The sequence below is a fragment of the Melopsittacus undulatus genome, chromosome 3 (genome assembly GCF_012275295.1).
Source record: "Melopsittacus undulatus isolate bMelUnd1 chromosome 3, bMelUnd1.mat.Z, whole genome shotgun sequence".
Classification (NCBI taxonomy): domain Eukaryota; kingdom Metazoa; phylum Chordata; class Aves; order Psittaciformes; family Psittaculidae; genus Melopsittacus; species Melopsittacus undulatus.
Genome location: NC_047529.1, coordinates 7,157,735 through 7,168,796, shown reverse-complemented (window position 1 = coordinate 7,168,796; position 11,062 = coordinate 7,157,735). Strand labels below are relative to the sequence as shown.

At 40.0% G+C, this 11,062-nt stretch overlaps 1 protein-coding gene across 3 annotated transcripts in view; it reads right to left on the bottom strand.

Annotated features, from left to right (window-relative positions):
* Positions 1–1,178: 1,178 nt before the first annotated feature.
* SPTLC3 (serine palmitoyltransferase long chain base subunit 3) overlaps positions 1,179–11,062 on the bottom strand; it is a 96,413-nt gene continuing 86,529 nt past the window's right edge. For all 3 annotated transcript variants that reach the window (XM_005147464.4, XM_031047549.2, XM_031047548.2), the window contains 3 exons: positions 6,462–6,597; positions 5,351–5,480; positions 1,179–2,962 (listed from right to left, as the gene is read on the bottom strand). In XM_005147464.4, the coding sequence (XP_005147521.1) occupies positions 2,849–2,962; positions 5,351–5,480; positions 6,462–6,597 (380 nt within the window). In that variant the 3' untranslated portion in view covers positions 1,179–2,848. The remainder of the gene's footprint in view (positions 2,963–5,350; positions 5,481–6,461; positions 6,598–11,062) is intronic.

The window sequence follows — 11,062 nt, the reverse complement described above, 5'->3', positions numbered from 1 at the left end:
CTTGCCAACAAAAAGTTAGTGTAATTATTCTTACATTTCTACTGGATTAAAATACAACAACTTCAGCAATTTTTATTTATTGAAGGCAGTTTTTCTTCAAAACCTTCTAAAACAATTACAAAGAACTACATCTCCTGAGAACATACACATGCCTGAAGATGGAGTACATTCTAGGAAGTATGTGATCCTTCTGGTAGATGTGCTAATTCCCTAATAAGTACTCCACTGGGTTTTTTAGTTAAGCTAGCTGAAACAGAGCCTCCAAGCGCTGATCAACTCTAAATCTATTATAATGGATGTAAATCTGAAAGAATTCCACTGAAATTACGCTGGTGGAAAAGCCAGTGCCAGACCATAAATAAGCCTCATGGGGAAAATCTAAAAGCCTATAGTTCCTGGGAGCTTTATTATTGCACCAGCGGAGCAGGGGTTTCTCCCTAACTGTTCCCCAAGCCCAGGGGTAGTCAGCCTGTACTTTCTCTAATGTGTAAGGGATGGAAGAAATCAGAAGAGAGCACATAATAAATCAACTGACAGTCTCTGAGAAATAGCTGTCCTGTCTCCTTAATATGAGAGAGAGTAATGTTCTGAGGGCAGGAAGAATTCGGCTTTAGACTGAAAACATTCCCCTATAGGGGGACAAAAAATGATCACTCTGTAGTTTAATCAATCTCAGGCCTCTCTTTGAGGGAAATAGCGTGTTGCTTGCAACAGCACGTGTAATAATGTTTGCTGAAATATAAACTATGGCCATATACCCCAAGATGAAAGGTCAGAAGTCAACTGAGGATCTGGTCGCAGATGTTCGGCAACAGAGATCAAAACGCAATCTATCAAATTCAGTACTTTTCCTCGAGGAACAGGTTGCAGAAGTTGCTCAGCCCCTCTCCTTCACAGTAAGTGCATTCATCCCCTATGTAACAAAGCTGTACATTGCAAATTGCCAGGTTACTCCAAGACAAAGTTCACATTTCCTATTTTCTCCTTGTCCTGTGCTTATTTTAACGTTTATACAGTGAGTTTGTTCTTATCCACAGCTCCCTTGAACCTCTGCAGTGCTTTTCAAATCCATCTACCAAAGTGAAGAATCATATGACACCATTAAGTCCTCCCCCAGCCCTTGATATATGTTTCCTAAAGCCGACATTTGATATTATGGAATGTGTTGTAATCAATTCTTAAAGTTATAGCACCACTGGATTTTTATTAACTTGCACAACAACAACAACAAAAATCCAACAGAGAAATGGGCCCTCGTAACCAATCAGCCTTGTTATATCCTGAAAGCTGCTTTAACAAGCAGGGAGTAATATAGTGTAATTGGTACTCCACAATTTAATTGTTCTGTTCTTAAATCTAATATTGCAGCTGTGGGTTAAGTTTACACCACAGCTTTCAAGAGAACATGAAAGTGTGGTACATCTGTGCAACAGAAAGCTAAACATCTCTCATCTGATGTGTTTACAATGACATTTGATAGCGTGGAATTGTTTGGAGTTCATTCTTAAAGCTGCAGAACCACTTTTCAACACTGCAAAAAAGGGAAAAAGCCTCCAATCTCCTTCAAGCAACTCAGCTCACATAAGGCTGGCGACAACGCTGCTGCAGGCATTGCAGGGAAACTGCCGGCTGTAACAACTCCTTCAAGTATCATTGAGCTTTTGCCACTCAGGCAGTAGAAAAGGGGACAAGGACACCTTCCATAATCAGTTATTTGAAAAACAAACCACTCAGAAAAGTCTGCATGTAAACCAACCCAACAGACATAATCTATTTCAAGAAATGGTATTAAATGGGTGACTTCAGCACATTTACGAACAGCAGAGATTTCAGTTTTACAGGTGGCAGAACTGCTCACGGTATCTCAGACTCCACATTCTGTATAACTAACCGCTTCAGCTTATGTACTTGTTAGTGAATTTATTAAGCCCATAAGTAGTTCAAGAAATGTAGGAATGGGCCCATAAATGTCATCTGCAGTTTGTGAACTGCAAGTATCTGACTGTTTTGATCAAGGTTTTTACGGGAAAGTTAAATGGTTATTAAAATTATTTACTGCTGCCACACGAAAAGGGAGCAAGCCTGCTGAAAAACTTCAGTTGTGATAAGATGTGATAGGCTGTAGGTCAAATGCGTTAGCAGAAAAACATTTCTGTTTGTGTCCAAACTCAAGTTTTTGTACATTACAAAGCTTACAGATTATTTAAGTGGCCCAGAAAGGGTCTGTGGAGGGGAGGAGGCATTTTCCCTTTCCCATAATCCGCTGTCAGAAATGCATGATCTGATCAGGCTACTTTTCTTGTTCTCAGCATTAGCCTTTTTCTAACGTTTTCTGTCCTTGTAGAAATGCATGGCAGGGAGACTTAAAGAGGTGACTTTCTGTTCATTCCTCTGCAGCAGTCCACGCCGATGTCTTGATTTATCCTCTTTAAGAGATAAAAGTCAATCTCACTGATGAAGCTCAGCTATATTACTATACCACACTGGAATCCATTCAGGTTTTGAACTTTATTATTTCAGTCACAATTAAGACTACCTAAGCCTCTTCATAAAAAGGGGCCATATAACAAAAGCTGTATGTTAGCAACTCGATCAATGGATGCATTCATTCTGCATCAAAAATATCGTAAGAAGGACAGATCCCTGGGGAGGCAAATCTGTATCAATATTTCAGTCTCTTGAATGCAGAACTTTGATACAATAAGATGCAACACCCGAGCTTCCCCTCCTTTCAATTAACTGAGAAACAAAAATTGTCCTTAAAGGGGAGAAATGCATTCGTATTTTTTAGTTTTTGGGTTTTCCTCCCTTTCATAACATCATAATGTTCTCTTCATGGGTGGAAAACTTAATCTTCAAGTTCAAGCCTAGTTTCTTCATACAGTTCAGGATGAGATGCCTTGGAATACCGGGAATATTTCAGTTGTAGAAAATCTCCCAATTCATCCAGAGCGTTCAACACCTGTAAGACCATTATATTGTGTCAATTCTCTTGGAAAAGAAATGAAATTCTAGTAACCTCTACTTTACAGCAGAACAGGAAGATCATAAAAGCATCAGTTAAATAAAGTTTTAAGGGCAAACGGGCAAATGTTGCTTTCATTCCCCTGTAGTAAGTGGCAAAGCAGTCATGGATGTGCAATAGCATCTATAAGAACAGAATTTACTCCTTCAGTAGGTCATGGTCTATTAGTAAGTGCATTAATTAAGCACAGATGAAAAACAATGCTGTTTTTCTAAAACACGGGGAGATAATAATCCAGATAAAGAGTTATCTTTGCTTGTGCAAAAGGAATGCATAAGGCAATACTTCAGTATTCCCCCATAGATCTCAAAGACTGGAGTTGCCACTGCACTTTCTTAGATGGCCCTCAGCCCACAGTGCTGATCAGACTCCTCATAAATAGTCTAAATAGTTTAAGATGTTTTCAGTGCATTCCATTTTCTGCTTGTATTAATATCACAGGCATAATTAATCATGCATCAATATTGTAATGCAATTCGCTAGCTGTGCTCCCAGTTCTCAGTAGATTCAAAAAGTAGCCAGGGAACTCTATGCCACAGAGAAGTGGCTCAGTGTTTTGCAGCATCTGATCCACATTCAAGAGCAGCCAACCTTTTGCCATCAAAGAAGAAAACAGCAATTTTGATTTTGAGCCTGTTTCTCTTAAGCCACTAAAATGAGCTCAAGAACAAAAAGGAGTAATTTAGTAATGGTTTACGCAGAGAGATAGCTTCAAGGTCATTAAGGGAGTTATTCTTGGGAACTTGCCCTTTCATGGATCTTTCCTCTTTTTAGTTCCAGGCTGAGATTCAAAACAAATTTTGCCAAAGGGAAAAGCTTTCATTGTGCTTGTTACCTGTTGTTACCCTGGGTTTGGGCATATTCACAAAGCGTTTGTCCTAAAAACTTTTCCGTCTGCAAGCAATTAAACTCAGGGCATTTCCATTCCTGCATGCTGTAAGGACATTTCAAGAATGCCACAACTACTACAGCAATGATCCCACTTTCAAAGGCAAAAATGCTTCATGCTCAAGAATGATGGGTGGGGAGTGGGTCAGGCCTTCACTAGCACTAGGAAGCAGCAATGTGCAGGTAGCAGGAAGTGAACATGCAATGATGGCTCAAAAATGTAGTGGACTCGACATTTGGGGGCGAAGGGAAGGAAGAAAATCAAAGCAGCAGATCAAGAGTTTCATGTTCAGATCAAATTCATCGCCTATTACAACTTATATAAGCCAGAATCTACACAGTCAACAGCAAAAGCTGACAATGACCAACACAAGGAGGTAGCTATACCCTGTTCTATGCACTCTTCTCTTTATGGCATTTTACGTTGCTAGTAACTACTGCACCTTTAAGAGCAGCAGGAATTTTATTGCACACATGCAAGGCAGATTTCTTGGTGGTGTTTGAGAGAGGTCTGCACTGGTGTGGGAGCTGGTGAGCTGGGCTGAGCTCCAGCTTCCAGCTCCACATGAGTCCCAGGATGCAAATGGAGAGGCAAGGACTCTGCAGGCACAGGTGCTTGTCTGGATGAAGGGGTGGCATCTTCAACTCAAATGCCTTCTGTGTTCATAGAGTTTTTGCTTTGACCATCATACTTAAGCAAAGAGAGGAAAAAGCCTGAAATTTACTGTTAAGCCTCTGTGTTTCATGCCTTTAGATTGGCTTATGCTGAGAATGAAAGAACGTATATCAAGCCAGGCCAAAAACACCTTCGGCAAGAAAGGGAGATGGAAAATTTCAAAGAGTTTATTTTAAACACATTTCTGACTGCGTTGGAATGAAGGTTTATGGTGGAAATCTCAACATACTCTTAACAGTATGTCTGCTATCAGTGAAAGATACAGAACCGAGACAGAACAGACAGCACCAATTAAATTTCATTAGGTTCAAACAGTTCCAAATACTCTTTGCCATTTCCACCTGTACCCCCAAGGCTGTCCCATATACTTCTGCAATTCAAGAAGCACGTGGAAATATGGAATGAAAATAAGAGTATAGAAAACTTGATTCTCAATTATTTCCATCTCGTTTCAGGTTTCCTACTCTGAGAGTTTTGACCTAGCATTTAACTTTTGTCTTGCTGTGCTCTTCATGTAGGTCTTTATTAGTGGTGACAGATTGGGTCACTATTAGAACCAGAAGAACATAACAAGTTAACTGTCCCATAATTTATTTTTAAAAATAGAATATAGAAGGCTAAAATGCCTTTAAAGATCAAGTGACAGGGCCAGAAAAACAAATGTAAAACTGAATTACTGAGATTTGAGGTAACAGACACACAGCTTCTCCTAACTCCTTTGCATCTGAAGTTAATTTCAGCAGGCCATCTGCTGTGCTTACCGTGTCTAACATCTCCCGTGTATGTGCAGCGGACACACAAAACCGAGCCCTGGATTCTGTGATAGGAGTAGCTGGAAACCCAACCACAACCACCCCGATGTTCTTTTCTAACATGCGCCTTGCAAAAGCCCTAAGGAGAGAAAAAGAAGGAAAGAAACAAAAGTAAATTATCTCCAATAAGTTGACCACAGAGAAAAAACATTCAAGTAGAATAAAACAATGGGTAAAATCTCTCTTCAACTGAAGTGGGTGGTAATATTCCCATTGAATTCAATAAGAGCCAGAATTTTACCAGTAGGACTGAGATTCTTTGCTGCTTAACAGCTCATGAAGACAAGTGGGTGTCAAATACTAGAAGTGTGATGGCAGAGAGAGGGCACTGTAGAATAGACATGATTATGTTAATGAAAGGCTTTGAGTGCAAATCAGAGTGTGGGCATTCACAGTCCCTAAGTACAGAAGAGGCTGGACTTCTGGAAAGTATGAGAAGTTGATTCCTGCACTTTAAAAGGAATAAAACAGTCTCTGTGATGGTTTCTTTGCTCTCAAGTTACTCTGCCAATTTAGGAACCTTTTGTGTGGTACCTAGTAGACCTACAGCACATAGCCACCCTAAGCTACTTTCAAATACTCCTTACAGCTCAACCATTACATTAAGCTACTACTGACTTCAGGTATGTGTGTCCAAGTCAGTGCATGAGTGTTGCTTGACAGGTACTGAATGGTAAAATATGCAAAGGCTGTTCAATGATCAAATGGGAGAAAAAGAACACCCATCCAAACCAATTCAAAGACATCCATCCAATCAAAGGAAATGTATTTCTTTGAATAATGATAAAGTTAAAAACAATTCAAATTCAAAATGCAATCAAAAGTTAATAAAGGAAAAGAGAAATTTTAAAACATCTAAATACTGTAACAGCTCAAAATTAAGTCTAGGCCAAATTTAAAGGAGAACATAACTAAACAATGAATTCACCTAACAATGTGTGTTTCTCCTGTGAAGAAATCTACTGCACATAACTATATTTTGTTTTAGTGGATACCAAACAACCTGAATGAACTTGAATAGTGTTTGTTTTGCCAACAGGGTTTTTTTTTCAGTACTTACCCTATCTTACCAGGCATATAAAGGAGTAAGGGGACAACAGGTGAATCATCATTGCCATAAATGATGAAGCCCATTTCATGTAGTCTTCGTCTGAAGTATCTTGTGTTTTTCTCCAGCTGGCGCACTCTTTGGAGCCCTGAAATGAGCCAGTTAGAACAGTCAGTGCAGGGATCATAACTGGAGTCTAGGAACAGGCAAGAAATAGAGATGTGGGTAACAGGTCAAAAAAGGTTGGGTAAAATGTAGGTGTTGCTATTTGATTCGGAAGAAAGACATGAAATGGGCTGAATTCAACTATGTTGATTATTATGGCATTGTAGGACATATGATGGACATACCTGTACTTGTGAGGAGTCTTCTCATCAGCAAAAACAATCTATGATTCTGATAGGTAAACAATTCCCTTTACTGAATTGTGCTGAATAAAGCCTACTGAATAACACACAGCTATTCAGAAGTAGTTGTATGTCTCTATAGATATAGGAATGTAAATAGAATATGCTCTTTCTCAATACAATTCACTATAAAGGGAAATAACCAATGTCTACAGATGATACAGATGCCAGTACATGCCTTATGTTTCTCATTAACAATATATCTTATACTTTTATAGCTAGTTCTATGCATACATGTTTGTTTTGTTGTTTGTTTTTATTATTATTCTGTGACTGTAATTAAGATTAAAGTAGAAAACATTAAACATTATGGGGCAGCTCAAACTGATGCTTTTGTTGCAGTTTTTTAGACAGGAAAAGCATGTGATAAATTTTGTTGTTACACAAGGTCTGATCTTCTGCAGTTTGTTACCAACATTCAGTGTAACTCCAGTTACTCTAATATGCATCTTGATATGTAATCCCTTGCTGAGTTCTGCTTAGATTCTCTGTCATCTTTTATCACTATTATTACCCCAATATCATCATCTGACAACAGACTTTAGTCATTCAGGACTTTCAGATGCAAGTTTTGTCCCTGGCCTCATTCGGTTATGAATCTACAGATGTGTCCCACAGCAAAACTGACAGAAGAGTTGAAACAACTATTTTTTTAATGCAGGAAAACCACAAAAAAGAGCACAGAAAAAATGTGCTTGAAAAGTCATCTCAGCCTTTTCTATTGCAGTGTTATTAAGGAGGTGGTTTCTGACAAGAGCAGTTTCTTCCCCACCCGTTGCATACAAAAAGGGAAGAGCCACATCCAACATTACTGTAGGTAGGAGATATATTATGTCGTTTTCTCACTCCACCTGCATTATACTTCATCAGTGAGCTGATATATGTACTGCTCTTCCAATCCTGTAGGATGCTGATGGGGATGGTGTCACCTACCCTGTACTCAAGTGCCTCCCCGGTACCAGTCCTACGTTCACTCAGCCACAGGATGCATCACACCAGGTCTGTCATCTGCCTGACCTCACCAGAAAGAAACCAGTAACTTTCATTTTCCTGCCGTTCATCAGCCCATACTTACAATATCACTTACATTATGTCACCAGACATGAACACTGAAGCCTCCAGTACAACTCATTTTCTCTTTTTCCCTTTGCTTTTAAAGTACCTTTCTGCAGAGGTATTATGCTTTCACTCTCTATTCACTTTATCATTTTACTTTTTGTTTGCTTCATTCTTAATTTACTATGTTCTGCTGTCACCCTTGTCCATCTGAATGCCTGTTTCCTAATTTCCCATCTTCCTCCTTGTAACCACAAGTGGCCATTCAGCCATCTGTACCTGCTACATACCACCTTAGACAGATTTGTCCTCAGGCCACGTTCTGCCCCACTGCCTGCTGTGGCACATTTCTTCCTATTCCCTCTTGGTTAAGGTGAGCATCACCACACCTACATAAATCCCTTTTCCATTAATCATTTCTGAGCGTGCATAGGTTTGAACAAGATCTACTGCTTCATCTGTTCTGTATCTTCTCTAGTCAAGGTTCTGTCAGTATTCTGGCTGGGAAATTTATAGGGAAACTGGGACTTGCTTCACAGTGATCAGTGTTTTGCTGAACAAATTAAAAGCTCTCATAAAACCAGTGCGTTTGTAACTTTATGCACAAAACTGCCCACGCAGACAACCTGTTAGTTACAGTTTCAGTCATTCAGTTGAAAGCATTCAGTGGAAGAGATCTGCTGGGGTAGAAAAGGCCACAAATAGTTTAACCATCTCTCTAATGTTGCTAAAACAGAAACAGCTGTGCCAGAGCAAGGAAAACAAATGAAACACAAAAGCATCCTACTACAAAGCTTTCCAGTCACTAATAAAAACAATAGTCTGTGGTATTTCCAAAAATATTTTTGGTGTAGTAGATCTCAAAGAACCAGGAGGAAACATTGAGGAGGAGGAGAAATGGGGGCAGGGGAGATGGCAAGGAAAGGCGTTTGGAGAAGAACTGCAGAATAAGGAGTCTGAAGCCTAAAGAGACACTTTTTCCCTTGTCAGAATTCATGAAGATGTTATTAGCACCTCCTGAGTACCCACATTACAAGGAGGAGGGTGGGGAATAACCTGAACTGGGGGCTCAAAACCATCTTCCTATCTTAGCAGCCCTGAGCTAGTTTCCAAGCTCTCAGTCCACAGCATTTGCAACTGCTAGATTTTCAATTAGGGAAAGTTTTCATAGATGCAGATGTTCCTGGCGAGTGCAGTTTGAGACTTGCTGCCTTCTCCTTTCTATTCAGCTGTTCACCGCAAAGCTGGAAACAGAGTGTCAGCCATGCAGGATTCCAGGCCCTTTGGTATTTATCAAACCATATGCACATGGCCCAGAGTCGATCAGTTTGTCTCTACTTATTTTAGGTACCGGAAACTTAGACTCCAAAGCAAGAGGGGGAATCCAGCGAAGGAAATATTAGAGCTGAAAGATGAATTTCAGGCAGTCCCCCGAAAGTCAAACTGCTCTTCCTTTTCCAGTCTTCCCTTGCTAAACCTACATGCTCAACCAGTTTGTGATGGGATGGATTCTCTTTTCAAGAATCCCTATGGAGCAAATTTCAAGCCAGCCAGTGCTTGATGCAAAAGAACCACTTTAGCGTTTTAGCAACAACTCAGAATAGTAATTTCACTTGCAGGGATGCATTAAAGAGCCAAATAAAAGATCAGAGCACTCACATATATCTGGAGGGAAAAAGAGCACATTAGGAGACTATTGCTACACACACTGGGTTTGTGGGTGAATGGTTGGGAGGAACCTATTTCTTTACCAAGTGTCAACACTTTCTTTTCTCATGTTAAGTTTTGTGGTCAAAGACCACATACGCACATCATATACACAGGCATCTTATATACTGTCCTGATAAGAGCAATAAACCCCCTAAGGTTTGTAACTGCATTTCAAGGCTCATTTTTGCTCCTTTATGGGACCCTCCAATGTCAGATAAGGGGCAGATCTGAGAAAAATGTTTATTTTGGTCTCCTTGGCCCCATTTTTCCCTCGCACCGCAGATTAAATCAGTGTAAGAGTGGTGAATAGTTTAGAATCAGATCTTAGTCCAAAATACCAATTTCATTGTGGTATATTTAACCAAAGGCACTGCATTTAAAAACTCTTTTCTTTGATTCTTGAGGCTGTGATCTTGCATCCTTCATTATTTATTCAGTGAAAATCCGTGGAGTTGGACCCCTGAGCTAAAATAATAGAGCTGCATCTATTTGAGTATAAGAACTTACCACTATGGCACCAATAAGAGGATCAGGTCCTTAGACAATAATATATTGGTTTAAAAATTCTTAGTTTGCAAGATTCTTGAGGATTTACAATCTACGCAAATAGCTTATAGCACAGCATGCAGGATGATCAGATAGCTGTATTCTATAAGACATGGGAACCACAGTACAGCCAATGTTCAGAGAAAATATTCAGGACAGGGAAAACTGACCCTTAGATAATTAAAACAAAGCCCACTACTGTTCCAGAGTCTTCAGCTAAGGTTGAGTATGACCTTAGTAAGAGCTCTACATCTTTTTATTAGCTGAAATAAGAAGGACCAGAAAGAGAGAAAACCGAATGATAAATGATTCTTGAATTCTACAAGTTGACAGGCTCAGAAAGTTGGGGCTGTTCAGCCTGGAGGAGCTGCTTGGAGACCTCAGAGCAGCTTCCAGTGTCTGAAGGGGGCCTGCAAATATGACAAAGAGGGACTCTTCATCAGGGATGGTAGCAACAGGACAAGGGGTGATGGGCTCAAACTTAAACAGGAGAGACTTAGGTTGCACATAAAGAAGAGCTCTTTGAGGGTGGTGAGGCACTGGAACAGGCTGCCCAAAGAACTGGTAAATGCCCCATCCCTGGCAGCATTCAGGGCCAGGTTGAACAGTGTCTTGAGCAACCCGGTCTAGTGCGAGGCATCCCTGCCTGTAGGAGGATGTTGGAACTGGGTGATCTTAAGGTCCCTTCCAACCCAAACCATTTTATGACTCTATAATTCTAAGTTATCTTCGTGCTGCTTGGAACTCATAGCAATACACAGCAGCTTGCTAGGATTTGGTTGAAATACAGGGTTAATTACCTGGACGGTACAATAAAAACAGATCTACTGCATCTGCAATCACCTACTGCTGGCAAATTTACAGTTTACATTTGTTGCACTGCTTTAAAAGTAT